The sequence below is a fragment of the Cyprinus carpio genome, chromosome B9 (genome assembly GCF_018340385.1).
Source record: "Cyprinus carpio isolate SPL01 chromosome B9, ASM1834038v1, whole genome shotgun sequence".
In the NCBI taxonomy this organism is placed as follows: Eukaryota; Metazoa; Chordata; class Actinopteri; order Cypriniformes; family Cyprinidae; genus Cyprinus; species Cyprinus carpio.
In genome coordinates, this window is record NC_056605.1 from 5187333 (window position 1) to 5214004 (window position 26672).

Sequence of the window (26672 nt, forward strand, 5' to 3'; positions counted from 1 at the left end):
CAGATGAACAGTTTGAGGGTTTAGCAGCAGATAGTTTTATTAGATCAAACACTGAACTGTTAAAGAAAATGTTTCATGTGCTTCTTTTTCTCTGTTTCTGCTGGTGGCGTTTGATTGGTAAGTTATAAAAATCATTTTCACAGCTTCCTTTTTATTTCAGAGATATAAAACATTAAATGATCTTCATTTGCTGTTCTTCCCAGATAAAACAAATCATATGAGTTATTTGACCTGGATTCAGGTCTCATTTCAGTGATACTGTTTAGTGACCCAAATAAATTTGTTGTTCCACTCGGCCGTTATTAACTTTACATGCCATTTCACATATATATTGCTTTACAGGAGATAACTTTAAAATAAATTAAAGACCATATTACTCATATATGTCAATGTTTTATGTTGCATCTCGGCTGCTGTTATTCATTTCACATTTAAATATTACAAGCTGATTACATGATTACATTTGTAAACTTAACAAATCTCTTTGTTTCTGCAGGTGTGTTTGGTTCTGAGACAAATGAAACAAAGTCAGTGTCAGTGATGGAGGGAGATTCTGTTACTCTACACACTGATTTTACTGAAATACATGAAGACGATGAAATAATGTGGAGTGTTGTAGCTGAACACACTCTGATAGCGCAAATACATAGAGCCTCTGGAGTCTTCTTCTCTGCTGGAATCTTTATTCCTGACAGGAGATTCAGAGACAGACTGAAGCTGGACAGACAGACTGGATCTCTGACCATCACAAACATTACAACTCAACACACTGGAGATTATAAACTGCGAGATCATTGCAGCGCAACTTTTCATCAAAAACATTCAGTGTTTCTGTCTATGGTGAGTATAATTTACCTCATTTTTAATTTCTTGTTTTATTAAAGATATATTCCAGTTTCAATTCATATTAAGCTCAATCCACAGAACAAAGTTGATTACAAAAAATAAATAAATAAATTGACTTGTACCTCATTTTGGAGGTTATGGTGAGGCACTTACATTTGACATGAATAGGACCAATTTTTAGAGGACTTAAACTTTATAAAAGCATGTACATTATTTATAATTTTTAAAATGTTTGCATTGATTGAGCTGTAAAGCTGTTTAAATCATTAAACAGTCATTTCGTTGTTGTAGGGTTTACAACATTACGTTGTGATAGTGATGAAGTTTTAAGACTGGATATGAAAGTGTTTTTTTTTTTTTTTTTTTTTTTTTTTCTCACCACACTAGAACCAGTCAATATGCATATTGCTTATATCTATAGCTGTAATAATGAAAATCGTGAGTATTTTAAAGTGTACAGAACGGCCCCTATTCAGTATATTGTCTTCATATAAATATTACAATGTTTAATCATTTTATAGTTTGAAATTAGGACACTAAAAACACTACACCAAGATTGTTGCTTATGTTGCTACATGTATTTGTCCATGTTTCTGTTTATACTTTTATGTTTTTCAGCTCGCCTGCCAACTGCGTAGGGAGACTCCTAACATTACCAGAGATTTTTCACAAAATCTTTCATCATCATCATCATCATCATCTTCACAGCAGAATTGTTCATTGGTGTGTTCAGTGGTGAATGTGAGTCATGTGACTCTCTCCTGGTACAAAGGAAACAGTTTATTGTCCAGCATCAGTGTGTCTGATCTCAGCATCAGTCTCTCTCTACCTCTGGAGGTGGAATATCAGGATAAAACAGCTACAGCTGTGTGATCAACAATCCCATCAGCAACCAGACCACACATCTGGACATCACTCAGCTCTGTCAGATTCACTCAGGTACGTCACCAGCTATATCGCCAATGATATCAATTATTTTTAGTACAGATGTTAGAGTTTGTAGAGCAGACAGACAGATTTCACACTAATGGTTCATTTTGTTCAATTGCAGAAATGTCATTAAAGAGCAAGGTCTACCGTTATTTTACATAATTGAGTGTTGCTGCCGCTGCTGGATCTCTGTTGATAGTAGCTGCAGTTGTGATGTGCTGCATCTGCAAGAAACGTAGAAAAACAGGTCGGCAGGACAAGCAATTAATCTGTAGAAGTTTATTTTTAAGATACAAATGTTGAAATTATACTGAAATTGTTTCATTTTAACACACTTGTAATTATTAATGTAGTCCAAAACCACGAAGAAGACTCTGATTCAGCATTGTGTAAACCCAAAACACACAAAAAGGTAAGATCATGCATGACTGTGTTGCAAGAAGCTGTTGCAGTCAGTTAGTCTGATTGAAGATTTGCATTTAATGTGCATCAGACGGTCAGTGAACAGACGTGGGTGGTTTAGTGGCCCAACTGCCAGCACTTACGATCAAAGGATAGTTTTAAGCATTTATATATAATAAACGGGCACATGTTGGTCCTCATATAATTGTACTCTTTGATTTTTTTCCCCCTCAAAACAGTTTTCACTGGTTGACAACAGCAGCAACACTGCTATTATAGTCCACGGGTGCTTTTAATTTAGAAAAGTGCTTTTTAATTTGGCTTGTAAAAAAAAATAAACAAAAACCAATTACATTTAATTTAAAAGATTTTAAATTGGCATAAATAAATGAAAAGGGACAATGTTAGGGTCAACTTTTAAATCCTGCTTGAACTTGGGCGCTGGAAGAACAGGGTGACTTCACATTGATTTGACCCAGCACTTTTTAAATGATTTGTGGATTTATTTGTAAGCAACAATGTTACTGATGTAATTTTTTGTCTTAAAAAAGTGCTGTGGTTTGTGTATTTCATTTTTGGGGAATACACCTAATTTAAATATTCTTGATGAAACCTATAGCCTACTGTAACTCCATAATATTCAAGCGTTTTTATGACAACAGAGCAGCAGTGTTACAACAGAGCCGTCACTAGTGGGGTGAAATGTGGTGATGATTATAAGGGCCCACGGCTGAGGTGGGGGCCCTCAACCGAATGGCTGAGGCCAGCCTAAAAAGGACAGTTGACCTGCCACTGCTGCGCATCGTCACGAAAGCTTATAATTTGCACGTGTTTTTAAGCATTGCCAGTTTAAACATTCAAAAGAGTTTAAAGCATTCAAACACAAGACGCAGAAAAAACTCACCTGAGCCGAGTTCAGTGCGCATGCAGAGAGCTGCATCTCACAGACAGCAACACCGAACCGAGCTCTACGTTCGTGTCCGAGTAGTGTAAACATGCAAACAGAAAAAGATGTTAAAGAGCCCAAATTCAACACCCGTGCGCAGTGTTTTGTGCAGGGTGCACAGCAGAGAGAGGCATCTAAAAAAGGCTTGAACAACGAAATTTGCTTGTTCTTGCTCTTGTACCGACAAATAGATACAAATTAGTGTCCAAAAAACCTGTCTTGTCTTGGAGAGTGTCCTCGAAAAAACTGTCGGTTATGTCTTAAGTGAAAGTAAACAGTGGAGAAAGAAATCGGATGTGTGCATTTTGTCTCTTAAAGTGACCGGCCTAATTTAGCTGTTAGGTGCAGTGGGTGTCCTTAATGTTAATCATAAGAAAATGAAAGGAAGAAAATCACTCACTGCTCTTGACTGAATTACTTTGTAGTTTTAACAAGAATGAATCCACAGTCTAACCAACAATTATTCAGAAACCAGCACCGGGGCCCCGCTAACCACAGCTACAGCCCTGCCAGTGAATGTGAGAATTTATAATGGCAACCAGAAAGACACTGCTACTGTTGCATCTGCTGACGTCCAACAGCTTATTATACTAAATCAAATGCATGAATATTATTAAAGTCAAAACAGTTTCTTTGCGCTCATACTGTAATTTCTGTAATATAGAATAAAACGTTCATAGCCAAGCACATCTCGCTATCATTAAAACATTTACATATGTGTATTTTTTTTAAACTAATAATGATTGCACGTCATTTTGTGTGCTTAACTCTACCCAGGACCAGTGTTGGGCATAATGTCATCAAATTACTGATTACTCTTTTAAGAAGTAATCACGTTACTGTTCTGATTACTTCATTTCAAAAGTAATTAGTAATTAGTTGCATTACTAGTTACGTAACTTGTTTTCTACATGAAATTTATGAAATCTCAGCATACACGCTCCCGATAAATATTTGTTATTAAAGCTCAACATTCAGAGAACACTGTTATTTTTAACTAAAGCAAACGGCTGCTGCGTGCATGGTTTGGCAGAATGCCAGCAAAGAGCGCTGCATTTATAATCTCTAAAAGACATCTCAGTTCATCGCAGTCTCACAAATCTCTGTTATAATAAATATATGCACAATGAATCTTTCATAATGTCTACAATTCATGTGTTATAATTAGAGGATTCATCGAGCACACGCAAATTTCAGCACTGCATTGCTCAACGCTGCAAACACGTGTTTATAGCCTAAATAGAAACTCTGCATACGCTTCATGTTGCTTTTGTGCAATAAAGTAATATGTTTTTTTTTTTTTTAAAGATATTTTTATGTTTAGATATTTTATATTTTGCGGGAGTCCCGTGAATCATTTTATTCTCCCGCATCCCGCACACGAGTGTCTACCCGTCTCCCGACCAGCACTCGCTAATCTTGCCCCTCGCCGCGCTCTGTTGCGTCGGGTCTCGCGGGAGCAGGTCTCTAATCCACTGGCACTGTGATCATTCTTGCTTTATCAGTCTCGTTCAGTGTATCATTTGACTGCACTAGATCACTCCCAGGTGACTACAGCAACTTTGTAGTTCACTGAAAGCTCATTTCTATTTTAAGGTGCTACCTTTTGTGTAAAAGTTTTTTTTTGTTTTGTTTTGTTTTTTTCTGCACATATAATGATATCACTTGTTATGAATTGTCTATGTAAAACCTTTTACCATTACACCAAACCCAAACCTGTATGGCCTACTAATTTAAATAATCTACCATTTTAAAAATCATGCAGTATAAATAAATGGGGTTTGTTTTTCTAAAATATATAATACAGCATCAGTTTTATATCATTAGATTTTTCAATGAAAAGAAAAAAAAAGACAGTTGTTGACTCATGTTACCTGTGCTGAAGTCTGGCCTCGAGCTGCAGCTGCTCTGCAGTTCATCATCATCTGAGGTGAAATGTAGCTTCAAACTAAAGCTGGTTGCTTTGTAGACATGCTGCAACAAATAAGTTGCTTTTGTGTGAAATGCAACAATTCTCAAACTTTCAGAACTGAAATAATTTGTTTGATGATTTAAACGGTTTTTAAAAGTCATGTGATGAACTAGATGACTGAAGTAATTTCCTCCAACTGCTCCGTGTTAGCATCTGTTTCTGTAGTAGCAGTGTTCTTTGAAAAACAAAAACTGCTGTTCTTCCTAATGTGTCCTTTTACATTATGTTCAGTTTTTACTGATTTGGGAATTTAAAACTATTTTTTAAAAATGATTTTATAGAAACATTAATAAGGTCTTGTTGGAAAGAGAGAAACTAACGATGGTCTGCCATTAATTTTCTGTCACATCAGCAAATGTTCCTGTTTAAGTTTGCGTTTTCTTGCAGAAATCAAAGTCGGAGGCTGTGTATGAAAATGTCCCCCAAAAAACGATAATCAAATACTGTGTCTACTGGAACTGATGATAGAGCTCATACAGGATGCTGTCTAATACTGTTTTGGTTTTGTTCACATTTATTCTCTGCCTATACAGCTCAGTTTAATTTTGCCTATTTGTATTACATCTTTTGATTTCATCTAATGAATATTTTTATTTTTTTATTTTTATTTTTTTTGCATGTGTGCTCTCATAAGTTGTTATTGTGATGTCCAAAATATTGTTGCTTTAATTTGATGCCCCACAAATAGCACAGTATTCAGAAACTCTACTAAATGTTTTATAGTATGGAAATGTAGTTTCTTTATTAAAAAATATTTCACCCTTCAGTGTGCCCTTTTGTCTGTCATTTATGGCTCTTGATTTATACTTTTTAGACATTTTCATTGAACATTAAGTGCATTAGTGGTTTACAGTATCATCACACACAACATGCTCAGCTGGACATTTTAGCAAATGTAGTACAAGCTCATTATCTCTCTCTAGTGTCCAAAGGAGAAAATCACGTCCCTGATTACAGCTCTACATTGCTATAAGTAGATGCTGCTGGAACCTTTCAAGAAACAACAGGCAAAATAAGCATACATGCATTTTAGCAGATACCCATATTATTAATATGGCCCATTTTAGGTTTTCAGGTCACTATGGTTCCATTCCAAGGCAGTCACTGCAATGGGAAATCTACTAAAACCATTATAAGACTTTTTTAGCTATAACATTAAAACAGTAAAAAGTCATTGGAATGAAAAGGTTAAAGGCCAACTTAAAAAAAGGTTTTTGCACAGTGGATGGATTTTTCACACCATCCAATGTGCAAACTTCTAATTGATTTTTTTTTTTTGGTCTAACGGTGAAAACAGTCCAGACTTGTAACCTGAAGGTTGTGGGTTCGAGTCTCATACATACTGGCAAGAGTTTTAGGTGGAGGGAGTGAATGAACAGCACTCTCTTCCACATTCTGTACCCATGACTGAGGTAAGACACTTGAGCAAGGCACCTCAATTGTAAATGGTGTGTGTTCACTACTCACTGCTGTGTGTGTGCCGCACTTGGGATGGGAGGGTTTAAAGAACACAAACTGCTGTGTAGTTGTGTCATCTTACTTGGCTGTCACATTGCTCACTTTCACTTTCATTTACAACAAATGAGAGTTCGCTAACAACAGCTATAGTATTTATTTATTTTACAATAAAATGTGGATAAAATGTGGGGAAAACTTTTTTTGTTTGTTAATATAATTGAATAGTGTGTCCATACAAAGGGAAATGTTTACCTGTAATAAGTCAACCAAGTACAAGCTTAATAGTATCAGTTTCTTTCAAAACCAAACAACTGACAATCACAAAAGTAATTGTAAGTTACATATGACCATTTTGTTATTGTTTCCCTCCCTCTGTGTAAGAAGCAGTTTCTCATCATAATTCTTTCTGTAGATTAAACCTCTGGGTCTTAAAAAGCTGCTCGTAACAGCAGGACAGGAAGAAGGCTTTCACCTACAAACTAAACATACAACAGGTTTGTCCACGCAGCAGATCAAACCACATTTCTGGAAGCCGACCACAGCAGGTTTCAGTTTGACTCAGAAGATGAACCTCGGGTAAACCTGGTACTGTGAAATGGCAAATGGTTTTAACTTTGTACTTTTTTTTTTTTTTTTTTTTTCTCCACAAGCAATCAAAAAAACGTATTTATATACAACCATTTTAATACACAAATGTTAGGCTCAGTTTTTCTATAGTTCTTCTGATATCATTATTCTTCTACTTTAGCTTCTTATTCTTCTATTTAATAGTCTGAGAACTATCTGTAAAAAAGAAATATATATATACATTTAGTCTTAATAAGGGCCAGATGAACTATAACATAATGAAGTATGCAAACGCAGGTGTGAACAGGAGGTCCATTGTGGGAGGATTCGCACATCAGTGTGTGTTTTTACCGGATATTCTTCTTAGATCAGACACTGAACAACTAAAGAAAATGTTTCACATGTTTGTTTTGTTCTGTTTGTGCTGGTGCGGTCAGATTGGTAAGTTATAAAAGCATGTTTATGCTGTAATGTTTTTTTTTTAGAGTAATAAAGCTGCTCATACAGTTGCTCAATCAGTCATTTTCATCTGCTAATATATACACATTCACATTATACGTCTGTCTGTTCATATATCATGCATTTCATTCTGTTTCGTGCCTTTGCATGCTATTGTAAATGCAAATGTAGGGGAATGTACAGTTAAAACCCAATGACCGTGTGTGTCGCAATGAAGACCAGGAGTCAGAGATTCGATCAATTAATCATAATTTTACTGAAAGAAAATAGTTTTGCAGTTTCATCAGCAGAAGTCAGCTTCAACACTCTCTATGGAGTTCGTAGGCTGCTCTGCGTACAAGTCAAAATCACCAACAATTATATTCTTGACAGAAGATACTAAATGTATCAATGCTTAGGTCAGCAAAATTCTGATTGGTTCCAAAACCTAGATAAACTTAGACAGTTTCCACATATGGACACAAGCTTGAAGCATATATTCTGACGACTATTTTGGTGACAAGTGATCAGGGTCAGACGCAAATACGTCTCTCCAAAGACATATCTGATACGCTGGACTTCGGCAGTTGAACGTTTGTCCTGGGACTGTCTGAGCTTCTTCCTGCACAGACAGATACTAACACACATACGCAGAGAACATAACAGAACTTCAAGGAGAAGTAGAATGTTATCAGTATGGTTCGTTACACACACACTATGAAGTCATCATCTTAGAGAGTAGAAGTACAGCATAAAGCAGGATTCTTTAATATCTCATAAGCACACATAAGGTTACACATTTCACACTTGCCATAACTTGATCTATAGTCAAACAAGAAATAATGTAATAATATGATTAATATCAATATTAAGGATATGGCCGCTCGGCATCCACTCCTTCAAAAATGGAAAAAAAGCTCATTTAAACCAAGTTTAAACCAAGGATTATTATTATTATGTGCAAAATCTCTTCATGGTCTTCAGGTGTGTTTGGAGAGTCAATATCAGTGATTGAGAGAAATTCTGTCACTCTACACACTGATGTCACTATACATATAGAAGACTACATTACATGGAAATTTGGTGTTGAAAAGACTCTCATAGCTAAAATCATAACTGAGAAGCAAATCTTCTCCACATATGATGGTCCTGATGAGAGATTCAGAGACAGACTGAAGCTGGACAGACAGACTGGATCTCTGACCATCATAAACATCACAACTCAACATACTGGACTCTATGAAGCTTTTATATTTGGAATTAAGTGGTCATCAAAATCATTCAGTGTTTCGGTCTATGGTGAGTAAAGATCTCATTTGTCCCAAACATTCACATACTCTTATTCTACATAGTGAGAAAGAAAAAAAAAACACTCACTCAGCACACTGAACCGAGAAGAAGATTGTTGATGAGATTGTTTACATTACACTTTATCTTCTTTCAGCTCGTCTGTCTGTTCCTGTCATCAGCAGTAACTCTATACAATGTTCATCATCATCATCATCATCATCATATTGTTCATTGTTGTGTTCAGTGGTGAATGTGAGTCATGTGACTCTGTCCTGGGTACAAAGGAAACAGTTTATTGTCCAGCATCAGTGTGTCTGATCTCAGCATCAGTCCTCTCCTCTACCTCTGGAGGTGGAATATCAGGATAAAAACAGCTACAGCTGTGTGATCAACAATCACATCAGAAAGCAACAACGCGCGTCAGCAAGATTAATTTTTAATGAGCGAAAAGAATACAACGTCACACCTCTGTTTATCAATTTGCACTGGCTACAATAGCTGCTCGCATTAAAATTCAAGGCATTGATGTTTGCATACAAAACCACCACTTGCTCTGCACCCCTTTACCTAAATTCTTACTTCAGACTTATGTGCCCTCTAGAAGCGTGCGTTCTGCAAGTGAACGTCGCTTGCTTGATGTGCCATCCCAAAGAAGCACAAGTCACTTTTAACACTACGGACTTTTAAATTAAATGTTCCCTCCTGGTGGAATGACCTGCCCAACTCAATCCGAGCAGCTGAGTCCTTAGCCATCTTCGCGAATCGGCTTAAAACACATCTCTTCCATCTTTATTTAACTACCTTTCTGATCTTTTTGTATTCTATCTATTTTCTTTTCATTTATTATACAATTATAAAAAGAGGACCTCTGGCACTGGCTTGCTCTGTTCTTTTTCTGTTCTATCTGTTTTCTTTTTATTTATTATATTATTTAAAATAAGCCCTGTGCTACATGTACTGCGTTTAGGCTAACTGAGACTTGTTATAGCACTTATATCTCATTGCTCTTTTGTTGTTTTTGATTGCTTCCATTGTCCTCATTTGTAAGTCGCTTTGGATAAAAGCGTCTGCTAAATGACTAAATGTAAATGTAATGGTAATGTAACCAGAACACACATCTGAACATAAGTCAACTCTGTCAACCATTCACTAATCAACTCAACATCTCAACATCACTCAACTCTGTCACACATGTTCAGGTATGTCAGCAAATTTGATCTAAAACAAAAGAGAGATCAGCTCAGTAAATAAGTTTATTTACTGAGCTGATCTCTCTTTTGTTGTAGATCATTATTTACTGAGCTGATCTCTTTTTTGTTTTTAGATCAAAATTACATATTCACTTACATTATTGTATTTTAATTACAGGCTCAGTTTCTCTGATAGTGCTGATTTCTGCTGCTGGACCTCTGTTGATTGTAGCTGCAGTTATGATCTTCTGCATCTGCAGGAAAACACAGAAAAACTCATCATGAAGGTCACTGTTTACCTACTGATTTTAACAAGTATTATAACAAATAGTCTTAAAGTCTTAAAGAGACCTCGTTAATCTCATTTTTAAAAAGTGCAAACCGTAGACGCAAAATACTCTTCTGTTGTCTCTTTGATTCACATCTGTACAGAAATGTGATTTTACTTGTTGGACAAACAGCTTCTGCATGAGCTTGTGTTTAACGTCAGTGTGTGAGAGTATGTTTGAGGTGTTTAAAGTGTAATCTCACATCTCTAAAACACTGCATTAACCCTTTGATGCACATCATGGGTCTAAAGTGACCTGACTGAGTTACCTTTTTTTTATATATCTTTGCAAAAAAATTATTTCATCATTCAGAATACCAGGAATTCCTAAGTTTAACTTGTTTTTGATCATCACAAATCCTTATTTTAATTTTTTCTTACTTTTTAATAAAAATCCATTTTTGTTCACTAGCTGTCTAATGCACAACATGGGTCTAAAATGACCCATATTCATTTCCTATGTTATTTCAGTCACACTGAAAAAAATGTTTCATTCATCCAATTAAAAAAAAAATTAGGTTAATGATTCATATCACATTTAATTTGAGCCGATGGAAAAAAAAAAAAAAAAAAAAAAAAAATGCCCTAAGGGCATGATGGCTGAATGAAACATTTTTTTTCAGTGTATTGATGAGTGTTTCTTTGATGAATATCTGAAAGAAATGTTTTTCTATCATTTATTATTCCAGACAGCCTTGAAATATATTGATTTTGACTACCACACATCATAATGTTTATTTGCCCTTTCATTACTTTATAAAAAACACAGTTTATGTATTTCTACCTACATCATTTTACACCACATGAGACCCAAAAATGACCCCTCGATACGGAAACCTTCGATATTTGCCTTTTTTTTTTTTTTTTTTTGCAAGTAGGAACATATTTACTGCAGAAAACTATTCACCTGCCCCACATTTCACAACTCAACACGGCTGCTTGATGCATTTACTCTTATTTTATAATTTATTACCACAGAAAATATTTGATATACTGTAAAAGATAGCTGGACATAATATTTGAATGTTAGGCTAAAGACCTTGAAAAGTATTACTAATGAGACAGAGAAACATGTCCAATATTATTCGCTAGATTGTTGTTGACATATTCTCTTTTAGCTAGCTAATGGTAGTTTTGTTTAAATTATTGTTGACAAATTAATATATTATTATATACAAGTATATATCATTGCTGTCAGGCAGAAACCTCATGTCTCCAAATTTCATTCATCATTTTTATTTTTTGTCAAAAATCAATACTATCGGTCACTCTGTATGTCTGTCAGTGAAAAGTAATGGTTTTGGACATACAAGGTTTCGGTCTGATAGCGACAATATATAATCAGTATATACATGATCAACTGCTTGTTGTGTATATGAACATTTTTCTTTTGGTTTTCTTTATCCAGTGTGTGTTAGTATGACTGACCCCAGACATTCTAGATTAAAAGCTGAAATGTTTTTAGAGATGCTGCATGATGAGGAAGATCAGACAATACTTAGTCCTGATTCAGAGCACAAGCGTGATTGATATTTGGCTTCTTTCGTTTATTCAGCCAGCAGTTTTTACAGATTTCGCCACAGCGTCATGCAACATAACATTGCTTGAACTACTACTAACTCTTCTCTTTTCTCTTTCAGGTCTGAAATCGCATTTCCCCCTCGTCCTAAACCTATCCTTAGAGAAGGCATTTTTATACAATGCAGTATTGCCCTTTACTAGACCAGACAGATATATATATATATATGATATATATCAACTGAAAAAAAAAAAAAAAAACACTTTTAATATGGGATTGTCTTTGAGATGTAAGATAGACAAGTTTGTATACTTTACTAGAAACACCATTTAATGTCTAGGAAATCACTTTTCAAGATTAGCCTACCCTCTTCAAATATAAATACGCAAAATAAAAGCTTTTAAAATATCAGTTGATGAAACTCATGTGTTCATATTTGCTATAGGACAGCTTGGGTGAAGGTTGAGTGAAGGTTCAGTCCACATTGAGCTGAAATCATGTTACAATAGAAGGCATTTTATACAATGCAGTATTGTTTTTTTCTGTTATTTAGAGATAATTCAAAATGACAAACAGAGTTCAGCTATGATATATGAGTATTAATTGTTTTAATAGCCTTTGTCACATGAGCAGACAAATATGCTTCAAGTTAATTTACACTGTAAAAAAAATAGATTTACATGAGGTGCTTTCTGTGGCTGATTCAAAGTAAAAAAATAAAAAAATAAATAAATAGCTTTCTGAATAAGCGACAGAACAGATCTCATAATCCACATCACACAGGATAAACATAAGAAAGTAAGATAGAATTGCACAGTTAGAAGTTTTTTCCCACTGTGCAGATGGAGTATCTCCCTGTGTTTTTCCTGTCCTGCGATGTGGCAGTAGAGACTGGACTGAGCAAGCAGGAAATTCAAGTGAAGGCAATCATTTCCATCATACAGTGATAATATACTAAAAATACAAACTAAAATACAAAAAACACAATATTTACATGATATAACGAGCACTTTGAACAAATACAACATAGCCAAATATTCTCCATAAAAAGAACTGATTAATATGGACAAAACAAAGACACATCTTTTATAAAAGACCATGTGAAATAACAAGCTTTACCTTGAACGCCCCACAGGCCTCCATCTTAGTCCTCAGGTGAAATGCACAAACTTTGTAGTAAAACATCTCAAATGCTTAAATAGGCAGAATATTACACTTAACTATTGCTGGTAATGTGGTGCTTAGTTCAAAATTTCTATTATGTAGAAATTTGTTCAAACCCAAGTATAAGCTTTTGTTATATTCCCATGTTATTATTGAGTCATACACTCATTACTGACCAACCTCTATCCGTGAACATGTTGCAATGTGAGTGCCTGCAGTTACATAATGCAGTGTAATGCTCTGTTTTTTCCTAACACTGCTAATGCTAACATGAGTGAACTCCATTAGATTTCTCTACTGGAACACCATCTACTTGGGTGTGACATCATTCCCAGCTCCGACATTTGACTTCTGAGCTAAATCAAATGCAGAATTAGCTAACAAAATAATAAATAAAGCTACTGTGATGTCCCAATATAATCAGCGATTAATGGAATGCCATTCTGATAAGGGAACCGAGTCGACACCATTTCCCTATAAGAAAACACACATTCACAGAAGGTAAACACAATGATCAGGTTTGATGATTCAGTCAGACAAAAAATAATAATTAATTTCCCTCTGATGTTTGCAAAATCTAAAGAACCTCTTTCTTCATTCAAGAAGTAAAAGGCACAGATCTCACAGATCAGAATCTGTCGTAACTTCACAATTTCTTTTGCAGTCAGAGAGATTCGGCACACATAATATCTCACCTGATCATGACTGTGATCCATTGTGTCTGTTTGAACAATAATAACAAAAAACTCAATTAAACACAGATTACTTTGGTTAATGAGAATAAATTTTTAAAGATAACAATAGATCTTATTTTCCATCTTGTGAAATCAGCTGTATGTAATGCTTGCCATTTTGTCTTTCTTGTGTAGATTTCCTGTGGCGATAGTAAATGACAGCAGCTATAGCCACCAGCAGAACGACAACAACAACAACAACAACAACAACAGCAGCAACTGAATCTGGAACAGCTAAAAACAGACAGTCATCATTACTAGAGATTGCCTAATAATCAACTTCAAAAATACCTTTTAGACAATTTTCCTCTAGTGGATTTTGAGGAACTGCAAAAGTCGCGACAAGAATCAGCAGGAAACTGACTAATATTGTGCTTTTTTCATATTAACAATAGATTTGAAATCTGTAAAATTCATAAGTGACCAAGCTCAATGTTACATGCATGTGATGGTAATAAAGATGAGCTCAGTTATATTTTCATACTGAGTCGGCTCACATTTTCTAACTGCCCACTATGAAAACATTTGCTGGGTTGATTTATATGTTTTAATCTTCTTTCTAAAACTACAAAGTAAAGTGCATGACTAATGATACTCACCAGTGACAATAACACTGAATATCTTTATAATACTGATTCTGCTACGGTTGTTCTCTAGTTTATATTCACCAGAGTCTGTAGTTCTGGTGTTCATGATGGTCAGAGATCCAGTCTGATGATCCAGCTTCAGTCTGTCTCTGAATCTCTCTTTACACTCATCATCTGAACAGATCTTATTCTGATCTCCAGTGATTTCAGCGATGAGAGAGTCATTAAAATACCATTTCATTGAATCATTTTGTTTTTTGATTACAGCCGGATCTAAAGTGACAGATTCCTTCTCCACCGACTTTTTCTTCATTTTATCTCGTTCAGCAGCAGAAACACCTGAAACACAAACCAATAGCTGCTGGAGGATCTTTTTGAGGAGAAAACATATAACGTGTGAACTGTGGAATTATTTATCCACAATTGAGCTATTGTGCTTTATTTCTAATGAACTATTAAAAAATACTGAGTATGAAATAATAGACAGATTTAAACTTATAATTGTAGAACTTTTGTCTTCATCAGAACAAGACTGATCAAATTAATAACTAACCAACCAATAACTAACTAACTTTTAGGCATACTGTAATAAATGTAGGCTATATTTAAATCTACAAATTCCACTTCAACAGTAAATGTTTTTGACAAAAGGATCTTTATACTCTGTGTGAATTAACATACAGGTAAAGAGAAAAACTATCTGCAAAATCTTCAAAAATATCACTAAAATTTAAATGTTCATGACTTGCTTTTAAACATGATGACTCACCATATACAGCAACAATGAAGACATTTTCATTCATGCTGCTGCTACTGATGATCCGTAGACGATAAAGTCCAGAGTCCAGTTCTCTGATGATCATGATGGTCAGAGATCCAGTCTCATTGTCCAGCTTCAGTCTGTCTCTGAATCTCTCAGTGCCATTATTACACTGAACATCTGTACAGATATCACTCTGTTTTCAAGTGATTTGAGCGATGCGTGTGTTATTAAAGAACCATCTAATCTTTTCTTGTTGGTTTGTTTTAACATTAGTGTGTAGAGATTGTGAATCTCCCTCCATGACAAACGCTGATTCTTCATGTGTATCAACACTGAAAAAACCTGAAAACAAATTAGCAGTTAGTCAAAACAAACGGCAACAACAGGGAAAATGCTGTGAAAATGATTTTTTTTTTTTTTTACAGATTTTAAATGGATAGTTCACCCAAAAATGAAAATTCTGTCATTATTTATTCACCCTCATGTCGTTCCAAACCCGTAAGACCTTTGTTCATCTTCGGAACACAAATTAAGATATTTGTTTTGATATTTGAGAGCTTTCTGACCCTCCCATAAACAGCAAAGGTACAACCACCATCAAGGCACAGAAACACATTAAGGACATCTTTAAAATAGTCTATGTGACTTCAGTGGTTCAACTGTAATTTTATGAAGCTATACGAGAATACTTTTGTGCACAAAGAAAACAAAAATAACTACTGGACGGTAGAGGGGTGTGCGATACCGCTAGATTTGGTATCGATCCGATACCAAGTAAAATACAGGGCCAGTATCGCCGATACCGATACCAATACCGATACTTTTTAATAATTAAGGTGGATGCGTCTTCAACCTAAATCTAAATGAATTTTCATGACTTTTAATTTGTTTTTTTGTGATTTGCATTTTGGGTTATTAATCAGTACTACAAAAGCTTTTGTTCAGAAACAACTTTTGGTTACTTCTGTTTTATTTAAATAAACAAAGTTACAAAATGATTACTTCACAAATATAAAAAATGTAAAAAACAAATTCTCTTTTCAAGTAGCATGTTAACAAAAAATGCTCCTCTTTCTCTCTGCTGCCAATCTCCGCCTCTGACTGACTGCTGTTAGAAATGCGCTGCTGAGCGGCGCGCGCGCCTGACTGCTGGTGGTAGCGCTAGTGGTGAGTCACGTGACGGTACAACACAGGAGAGGGGGAGGAGAGCAGTGTCGAGCACAAGCAGCACTCTTGAGAGCTTGCTCTGCTCTGTGAAAGCAGCAGCATTTTGACAAACACGGCCAGGTCACAAAACGAGAGAAACTGAAAACTTAAGTATCGATATTTTCATGTTTGGTATCGATCAATACCGATACCAACGTTGGTATCGATATTATCGATATTAGTATCGATCTGCCCACCTCTACTGGACGGACAGACAGACTGCCGTCATTAACAAGAGTACCATGAAGCATGCGTTTGGGACTACTGACGTATAACATGCATGCGCTGAGCCTTGTTTACGAGCAGAGAAACACACATGCATGTGTCATGGTACTCTCATTAATGGCGCCTACGGTTACGCCAAGGAGAAGGAAAAAAAATACAGTTGAACCACTTTTGTCACGTGGACTATTTTACCGATGTCCTTATCTGGGGCCTGGCAACATTTCAGTTACATTGCCGTCTATGGAGGGCCAGAAAGCTCTCGGATTTCATCAAAAATATCTTAATTTGTGTTCTGAAGATGAACAAAGGCCTTATGGGTTTGGAACGACATGAGGGTGAGTAATTAATGACAGAATTTTCATTTTTGGGTGAACTATACCTTTAAACATTGTGAGTAGAGAAATGTCTGGATTCATAATGTAGCACATGGGGGTTGCTGGTGTGGGGTATGAGTGGTTATGAATGAATGAAACTAATTTGTCAGTTTTTCACTAGAATGGCACTCGCAGAAAGCGCTTGAGAAACAGTGTCTTTTCTGCGTCTCGGTACGCTTTCAACAAGTTTTTTTGAGTCTCAAGCAAGACGATATTCACATTACATGATTTGACTGATTTTTACATAGAAAGGGCGACAGTGCACTGCATTAAAAGAAATGATCATTCATGTTTTCCTAACCGCTGGACAAATTCAAAAACTAAACTAAAATTAAATCATCTTTGAGAGCAAGGGGGGCCCCCTAATGTTTCGAAGGGCCCTACGCAGCTTGCGTATTTTGCGTATAGGGACGATCGTCTCTGTCTTCACGAATGTTTAGCAAACTCAGCAACATCTTTGAAGAAATTATCTAGGTGCTACATGTGAATTAGAATGCAGGTAAGGAGTAAACCCCTCTGAATGTCACTGCAAAAAATATCACTTAATGTGCCCTGATGTACTTGCTTTCAAATGCAATGACTCACCATGAACAAAAACAATGAAGATCTTGTTGCTGTCTTTTCTGTTTTTTCATGATCTTTAGTTTATAAACTCCTGCGTCTGTGGTTCTGGTGTTTGTGATGGTCAGAGATCCAGTCTGATGATCCAGCTTCAGTCTGTTTCTGAACCTCTCATCACTATTTTTACACTGAACATCTGTACAGATATAACTGAGATCTCCACTGATTTCAGCAATGCGAATGTCCTACTAAAATACCATTTAATCTTCTCTTGTTGGTCTGTTTTAACACCAGTGTGAAGAATGACTGACTCTCCCTCATTCACCAACAAGGACACTTCATCCATAACACCAGACACACCTGGAGAATTGAACAGTTGATTATTAGTCAGACAAAAACAAACAGGAATGTGCTGTGAAATGTATTTTTCTACAGATCATAAAGACTGTGAGAAATATGTCTGGATTCATAATGAAACACATGCATATAAACAGCAGAAGAACATCATTGAATTTACACATTCACTTATCACACAAACAGACACGAGTTTCATGAATGATCTTAATGAACATCATACAACACACGTCCTGAGTCATATTCTGCTCATAAGGTTACATACCCCATGCAATATATGCAAAAGTTTAATAAATGAATAAAATAGTTATCATAGATATCATAATCACAATAAGCAACTTCACATAAAAATGTTTAAATATAGACAAGGCTATATATATATATATATATATATATATATATATTCATAATCACAACACACAAATTAAGAAGTTCAAAAGTTTACATACACTTGAATCTTAATACTGTGTCTGTCACATACTTTTCCATTTTTTTTCTCTTAATGCTTTCTTACAGATTGCTTTTCTTTTTTTATATGTGGACTAAATTGCTACAATTTTGTTGTAATGGTCAACCAGTTTCAATAAATAAAAAAATGTGTGGTTCCCCAGTGGGGGGCGATGATCTCTGTGAAGTCATGAATCAAGCAAATTCACTGAGCTCAGAACAACGTCTGTGAATCTATAGGTTTTACCAGATCGGTTTTATACATTTGTAGCCGTTTTAATGAGACATTATAATTAAAAGCGATAATAGTTTATAATCTCTTACAGGCCTGTTCAGCTGAGACATCCACAGAACAAACCCTGAACATTGCTAAAAGAACAAATGTTATGATAGCCTATTACATGATCATTTGATAGATTATACTTTAAATAAATTATCTGCAATGAGTTTGTAAAGCTGGTTTTATGCATGTTTGAGCTGAGTATTTGTTAATTGTTTTGACACTGTTTTGACCAGTGTCGCTAGCATGTGGCAAGCGCTTCGAAACAGTGAATCATTTTCAAAGCAACTGATTCAGCTGATTCCTATCACTACAGAAAACAATCAACAGAACAGGAGGACTGGGCGAAGACTAAACAAGAGGGCTTGGTAAGGGGAAAACCAGGACCTGAGGGGCACATGGCCACATAAACAAAGACAAAGCCATGTGACATGTATTTTTATTTTTATTAATGTATTTATTTTGCATTTGTCATAAGTTTAATCTAAAGTGATTCAATACATTTAATATATTTCAGCATTTACCCACGGTATGGTGCCATTTTATTTTTAAGTGAGATTTTTATACCGTCACGTACGGGACTTTACAGAGACTGGATTGACTGCCAAACTGTTTTTAAATTACAATCGTCTCTTTGTTGTTCGTTTTTGTCGTTGACCAGAGGACAGTTTGTAACATGTCTAACGATCGCGCAAACCACACACTGACAACAACATACACAAGAAAAACACATTTCTGTCGAATATAAAGCGAATGGAGCTGATACAAAATAAACCTGCGTCACTTTCGCTTCTATGGTCACCACCGGAAGAGAGAAACTGTAGCAGGTCTAAATGTCTCACCATGGTCGAGGAAACACCATAACGATGATAACAAAACAGAGAGAAGCTTCATGTTCACTGCTTTTCCTAAAAATAAATGTAGATTTTGATCCATAAAAGTGTTCCGTTGACGCTGTTCTGAAATATTAGGTGTCTGAGATGGGCGTAGCATACATATTTTCCTGGTTAAAGAGACACTGAAAACAGCCACCCAGCACCAGACGTCAGCTGGGTCCTGGGGGGTATTCCAGAAAGCAGGTTATGTGACATACCCAGGTATGTTTAAGAGTAAGGTTAGCGGATAACCTCAACTTTCGGTTCCAAAAACGGAGGTAACTTTCAGGGTATGTTAGTAGTCATAGCAAACTCACTCTCTGAACTTAACCTGCTCCTGTTCCAGGGTTAGTTCACTTCAGCGAGCCTTCAGTGGGCGTGACAGATAGCACACAGCATTATATATATTATATATATATATATATATATATATATATATATATATCTATATATATATATATTTGATATGTTAACGGGGAAGCGCTAATAAGTAATAAATAAAGTAGTATATTATTCTAATATGATTATTTTTTTATTAGCATAAATTATAAAAAACACTATGACAAGGTAATGTTTAACATATTATATTATATATATATATATATATATATATATATATATATATATATATATATATATTTTATATTACATGTTATATTATCTCACACATGGATCGGCATTTTCTATATTGTCTAAATTCTAAATCAAAACACATATCTGATATGACAATATATAATTAGCATAAAACAAACAATATAATTCACATTCTTCTCAGGGATTAAAGATTAAATGGAAAAAAATAAAAATGACTGCACAGCTATCAATTAGGTGGCGATATGCACTAAGCATGTAAACAACTAATGAACAAAAGAAGAAGAAAGAAACAGTTTGGCGCACTTTTTCTTAGCGTCCGTTTCCATAGTGACTCGTCGATTCGTCGCTCTGTTGAGAATGTCTTGAGTCTTAACCAGGAACATACTCTGAGTTGAATGAAATTACTCCCGGACGCGTTTTTGGAACCACATACCTCGAAGCAAGGGTTGGGGTTAATCAACCGAGAGTTCAGGGTTTAGTTCACGGTAAGTTAACCCTGCTTTCTGGAATACACCCCTGGTGTCGTGGTTTGACGTAATGATTATCTTAGGCAAAATTAGGAAACATTTTCAACGAAAGCAAATGTAAACACTCTCAGAAATGAAGGGCAAACAAATATTTATAAGTCAGTTGGCTGACGATACAACTTTGTTTCTTAAAAATGAATTCCAAATTCCCATAGCGTTACAAGCTATCAGTATTTTCTCAAAGCCTCCGGACTTCAGTTAAACTTAAATAAATGTGAATTATTGCCATTAAAAGACCAATTCATGCAATCATTATATAACATAAAGGTTAAAAAGAAGTCAAATACTTGGGTATTGTGGTGACTAAAGACAAAACGATCTCTGAAAAACGAAACATAGAAGACAATGTTGACAACTGCAAATCAGTTCTAAATAGATGGTTACAAAGAGATCTTTCCATTTTGGCAGAATATTGTTAACTAAAATGGACACTTTATCTAGATTAATATACCCAGCTTAGTCCCTTCCAATAGCACCCCATATAGTTAAAACTATCAACAAACTAAATTTTGATTTTCTATGGCGGGAATAAATGTCATTATATAGCCAAGCAGGATTTAATTAGAACTTATGAGGATGGAGGTGGTAATGCAATAGATTTTGATTGTATGAATGGCATGTTGACAATGAGATGGTTGAAAAACTATATTCAAAATAAAAATTTCATTGTGGTCTTATATTCCCAATCAGATTTTTGAAAAAGTAGGCGGCATTAGTTTTCTTTTTAAAATGTGATTTTGATTTAAGAAACTTTCCTATGAAACTTTCAGATTTCCACCAACAGGTCCTTCAAGCATAATTTCACACCACACAATACACCAATTTGGAATAATATATATTGGTAAATAGAAAATCTCTTTTTATTCCAGAATGGTTCTCTAAAGGTGTCTGGGATATTGCCCACTTCATGGATTTGCAAGGAAATGTTTTATAACATGTTGATTTCTGTGACAAATTTCAAATTAGATGTACCCAAAAGAAGTTTTAACAGATTGTGAAAGCTCTCCCAATATCACTTGTAGCTATAATTAAGCAGGATATATATATATTCAAAAAATCACACCTACCTTAAGAACATCTAATGGTATTAATTTGCAGAATTACAAATGTACCAACAACAAGTTTATAAGGAACTGTTTACTTAACAAGCTCTCTCAAAAGAGATTCATATTCTCAAAGACTTTAGTAAGGAGATAATAAAAAATATTGAGGTAATTACTTAAAATTCCCAGTCCTGCCAAAGACGAAAAGAAATGCAGTTTAAAATTATAAAATAGGATTTATCCAACTAATTATTTCTTAAAACAGAGAGATGTAAAATAGATGTAGGAAAACTGTAACTTCTGTGAAAATGAACCTGAAGATTTGGATCATCTTTTCGGTTTGTGTGAAGTTGTGCAAAGGTTTTGGCTGGACCTTCAACAATTGTTCGTCTTCAAAGGAATTCAGATGATGAATCTAACAATTAATGATATAAAATTAGGTATTTTTCGAAATGATCACAATGACTTTGGCATTAACAATGTAATATTGTTAAGTAAACATTTTATACAGAAATGGCATTTTTTCAAGACAATTCCTAACATTACTCATTGGAGGAATGAGTTGACACTTTATTATAACTCTCTATTATGGATTAATAACAAGAATGCAGTGAAACTAGCTTCTTTTATAAACAATCTTATTGAATAATTGACCTTTTGATTCATTTTCTTTTATTATGTAAATGCCATCTTTGTCATTTATAACGTACCCCATGTTCTTCTGTTCTTTATTTATTAAAAAAAAAAAAACTTACGAAAGAGTGACAAAATACTAGTACAGTGGTATGCACACTGTATTGCTGGAGCTCCATCTAGTGTTAAAGAAGAACATTTATTTAATCAGAAAGTAATGTACAGGGTCACAGATAAATGATTGGCTTATTTCTAACAAACTCAGAAATGTCACGATTAACTCAGATTCAAGTTAAGAGTGAATCAGATCTGATTTAATGTCATTTATTATACAAACATACAAAGACCTTTCAAGTTCCTTTCCATTTTCCTGTAAATAAAATAGTGTTTATATAGACAAGGTATTCACAGCACGTTTTCTTGTTTGATGCAAAGTAAAAAAAAAAAAAAAAAAAAAAAGAAAGGGGTCTAAAAATATGCCCACTCAAAGTGCAAGGCAGCCAAGTTTTGTCTTCTACTGAGGTTGAGGTAAAGGTTTTTCTTAAGGGCCTATAATTGTACTAAAAACTATATGACTCTGAAATTACTTTTCTGAGAATATTTACAATAAAATACACCTGTGACACTTCTAAATCCTGCCATTGATTTGGGAAAAACCCAGATCAGAGTTCAGATTGAAACTTTTTTATTTAATTAATGAGAAAAATTATAAAAACATAATGAGATTGAATATTTAGATCGGGGAGATCTGCTGATGTTCTGTAGGCAGACAGCGAGCTCTTTGAACAAAAGAGAGATTTAATATAATTTTACTTAATATAAGTAAAAGTATAAAGGGATGTAGCAGCAGTTAGTAACAAGTATACAAATATAGAACATGATAAACTAATTAAATATAATAAAAATAAAACAAAAAAATACATATTTGGCATTTTGTTGCAGTTTTTCTCCACAGTGTTGTTTAAGTGCAGTTATTACAGATTCAGTTCCTGAGATTCAGAGTTTGATCAAGGACACAATGGTGATATTTCATGGATCAACCCTTGCAGGATTTGAACTGTTAACCTTTCTTTAACAAACTGCTTCATAGACTCAAACACAAATAAACCGATTCCTGCTATAAACACCAGCTTGGAGTAATATATAACAGCCCACTGGTGTTTTTTCATTAGGCATGTTCCTTCCTAGTGTTGTCAAAATGACAATAATAAAACTTTAAAAGACTTAATGTTACTATTTTTGTAGTACAGACTCCAGTTCAGTATAGCCTACCTGTGAGTTGCTGTTGATTGCAGCTACTCTGTAAAAAGTGATTGTCTTTAAGTATTAAATTACTTGATTCACATTCATTTTTTTACCTTTTCTTTTTTATTGTATTTCTGAAGCAACACCTACATTATTTAAAAATGCATTCAATTATTTAAATTATTGTTTAAGTCACTTAATAACTGAAACACTGAATTATAATTATAAATATAATTATAAAATATAGCTGCAAGCAGCAATTACCGGGGTTCGAGCATTTTACCAGGGGCTTAAAATGTGTTATGGTTGTAAGGTCTAGGCCAACCTGGATGCATGGCTGACGGTAGAACACATCTAAAATGGAGAATAGGCTCACACATACACACACACACACAGAATTGAAATGGTTAAACTATTATATTAATAATCATTAAGCATGCTTACACACAGACACACAAACACACATACAGAGAACAGTCTTCTTTTTTAAGTTTGTATAGTCATTGGCAGGTTTCATTGTACTCATAATCTGGCATAAACTGTAAAAACTACTATTTGAAACAAATGGCTAAACTTTGATTGAATGCAATTTTAAATGCTATTGCAGTGATTTTGAAATGTGTACAAGCAAACAAATGAAAAGTACTCGGTTTTTTGTCAATTTAATGAGTCCATTAGTAGTCTTCCGCTGCCATCTACTGGTTATGAATGCAATTTATCATACAACACTGTGTTTTTAAGCTTTATCACTATTATAGTGTTATTTTTTTTTTTGCAAAATCTCTCTAAAAATGTGCATGCTTGCTTAGATAGAATGCATACAAATTTAATGTATGTGTGAATATATGAGTTTTTTTTAGCAGATGTGAAGCCATTTAGAACAGAAATATTGTGTTTTTTAAGCCTTATGCAACAGTTTATAGCGCCACCTATAGTCGATCCCCATGAAACTTTGCATGCTAGTTAAGAGTCATCTGACATATGTTCACACTAAGTTTCTTAAAGTTTTGAGTTTTTGTTTTTGTTTTATAGTTTAGAGTCATCTGACATATGTTCACACTAAGTTTCTTAAGCCCTTATAGCTAACCCAAAGAACAAAATTAATTTTTTTTTTTTGATAATTATTGATCTAGAGAGTCCAGAGAATATTACTGCAGTAGTGGTTTGGTTCTGATCGGGCGAAAAACCTAGGACTAGTTCGCAAAAGTATGGTTTTAACATATTTGTGAATGATTAATAAATGATTTGATTGACAGCTTCACTCCCAGAGGCAAAGTTGTTCGCAATGAGGAGATCTATCATATGATATGAAGGACTAGTGTTTGTGTTAATGTATGAACATATTCTACCATTTGTGGTCATTGTCTATTGAAATTTTGTGTTTTTGACGGCCCTTTTAACTGTTATAGCGCCACCTATAGTCCGATCTCCATAAAAATTTGCATACCTGTTAAGAGTCATCGCCACATGTTTTCACCAAGTTTCATAAAGTTTTTTGACTCTTTTGTTTTGGTTTTATAGGCTTTGGGGTATGAGTGGCCCACTCCCCTTTTATAAATGACCCCTTTTAAAGCTAACCAAAAGGACAAAATCAACATTTTTTTCGATAATTATTTATCTAGAAAGTCCACAGAATATTACAGCAGTGGTTTGGTTCGGAATCGGGCAAAAAACCTAGGGACTAGTTTCGCAAAAGTATGTTTTACCATATTTGTGAATAATTAATGAACGTATTTGACTGGCATCAATGGTTCTAGAGGCAAAGTTGTGTATTATGAGGAGATCTATCAAAATGATATGCATATTGGATGGATATGTGAAAACACCACGTGATTACAGAGCCAAACAAACCTCGTTAGCGCGCCAACTAGTGGCCGATTTCTTTCAAAAAATTCTTACAGACCTTTAGGGGCCATGAGTCGCACATGCCCACCAAGTTTCCTTTCCGATCGACCCCCATTAACCTTGTCTAATAATTGCTTAAATTTCATTGGCCAATGGCGGCCATGTTTTTTGAGATACCACGAAATTCCTTCTTAAATATTTGTGCCGCTTCAGACAAACAGACAACTGCATAACCATTTTCAAGTTGATCAGAGACCCAACGGTTGCCTAGTTTAAACCATTAGTAGGTGTTTTTTCTGTCTTATAGCGCTCCCAAGTGGCAGAGGTGCGCAATTTTTTTAATTTCACCAAGGATGGAGCTTTACACATGTGTACCAAGTTTGGTTAAGATATCTCATTCCATTCAAGAGTTATAGCTCAAAAATACATTTGGCTAACGTTTAGCATACAGGTCCTTATCAAAAAATTAGCATATGTGAAAAAGGTTCATTATTTTCCATAATGTAATGATACAGAAAATTAAACTTTCATATATTTAGATTCATTGCACACCAACTGAAATATTTCAGGTCTTTTGTTGTTTAATACTGATGATTTTTGGCATACAGCTCATGAAAACCCAAAATTCTCAAATCCCAAAAAAATTAGCATATTTCATCCGACCATAAAAGAAAAGTGTTTTTAATACAAAAAAAGTCAACCTTCAAATAATTATGTTCAGTTATGCACTCAATACTTGGTCGGGAATCCTTTTGCAGAAATGACTGCTTCAATGCCGGCGTGGCATGGAGGCAAGCAGCCTGTGGCACTGCTGAGGTGTTATGGAGGCCCAGGATGCTTCGATAGCGGCCTTAAGCTCATCCAGAGTGTTGGGTCTTGCGTCTCTCAACTTTCTCTTCACAATATCCCACAGATTCTCTATGGGGTTCAGGTCAGGAGAGTTGGCCAGGCCAATTGGAGCACAGTAATACCATGGTCAGTAAACCATTTCCCAGTGGTTTTGGCACTGTGAGCAGGTGCCAGGTCGTGCTTGACAAAAACGAAATCTTCATCTCCATAAAGCGTTTTCAGCAGATGGAAGCATGAAGTGCTCCCAAAATCTCCTGATAGCTAGCTGCATTGACCCTGCCCTTGATAAAACACAGTGGGCCAACACCAGCAGCTGACATGGCACCCAGACCATCACTGACTGTGGGTACTTGACACTGGACTTCAGTGCATTTTGGCATTCCTTTCCCCAGTCTTCCTCAGACTCTGGCACCTTGATTCCGAATGACATGCAAAATTTGCTTTTCATCCGAAAAAAAAAGTACTTGGACCACTGAGCAA

At 35.1% G+C, this 26672-nt stretch overlaps 1 protein-coding gene and 1 long non-coding RNA gene across 2 annotated transcripts; both read right to left on the reverse strand.

Moving 5' to 3' along the window:
* Window positions 1-12866: 12866 nt before the first annotated feature.
* On the reverse strand, window positions 12867-15317 carry LOC122138426. Its single transcript, XM_042730706.1, has 5 exons — window positions 15141-15317; window positions 14384-14710; window positions 13899-14018; window positions 13746-13771; window positions 12867-13524 (listed from the first exon to the last, which is right to left on the reverse strand). The coding sequence occupies exons 1-5, from the start codon at window positions 15232-15234 to the stop codon at window positions 13471-13473; spliced, it is 621 nt and encodes a 206-aa protein (XP_042586640.1). The 5' UTR covers window positions 15235-15317; the 3' UTR covers window positions 12867-13470.
* A 51-nt stretch (window positions 15318-15368) lies between these two features.
* Window positions 15369-19569, reverse strand: LOC122138427. Its single transcript, XR_006155553.1, has 3 exons — window positions 19424-19569; window positions 17525-17860; window positions 15369-15476 (listed from the first exon to the last, which is right to left on the reverse strand). It is a non-coding gene; the product is annotated as an uncharacterized LOC122138427 (long non-coding RNA).
* Between the last annotated feature and the right edge of the window lie 7103 nt (window positions 19570-26672).

What these genes read in the sequence shown, in the direction of transcription:
- LOC122138426 (XM_042730706.1), bottom strand. Translation starts at nt 15,234, where the DNA reads ATGATCATCAGAGAACTGGACTCTGGACTTTATCGTCTACGGATCATC. An exon ending in ATTCAGTGTTATTGTCACTG is followed by an intron (nt 14,019 to 14,383) that starts GTGAGTATCATT and finishes GTCTGTTTTTAG; the next exon opens with CTGTTCCAGATTCAGTTGCT. An exon ending in TACACAAGAAAGACAAAATG is followed by an intron (nt 13,772 to 13,898) that starts GCAAGCATTACA and finishes TTGTTCAAACAG; the next exon opens with ACACAATGGATCACAGTCAT.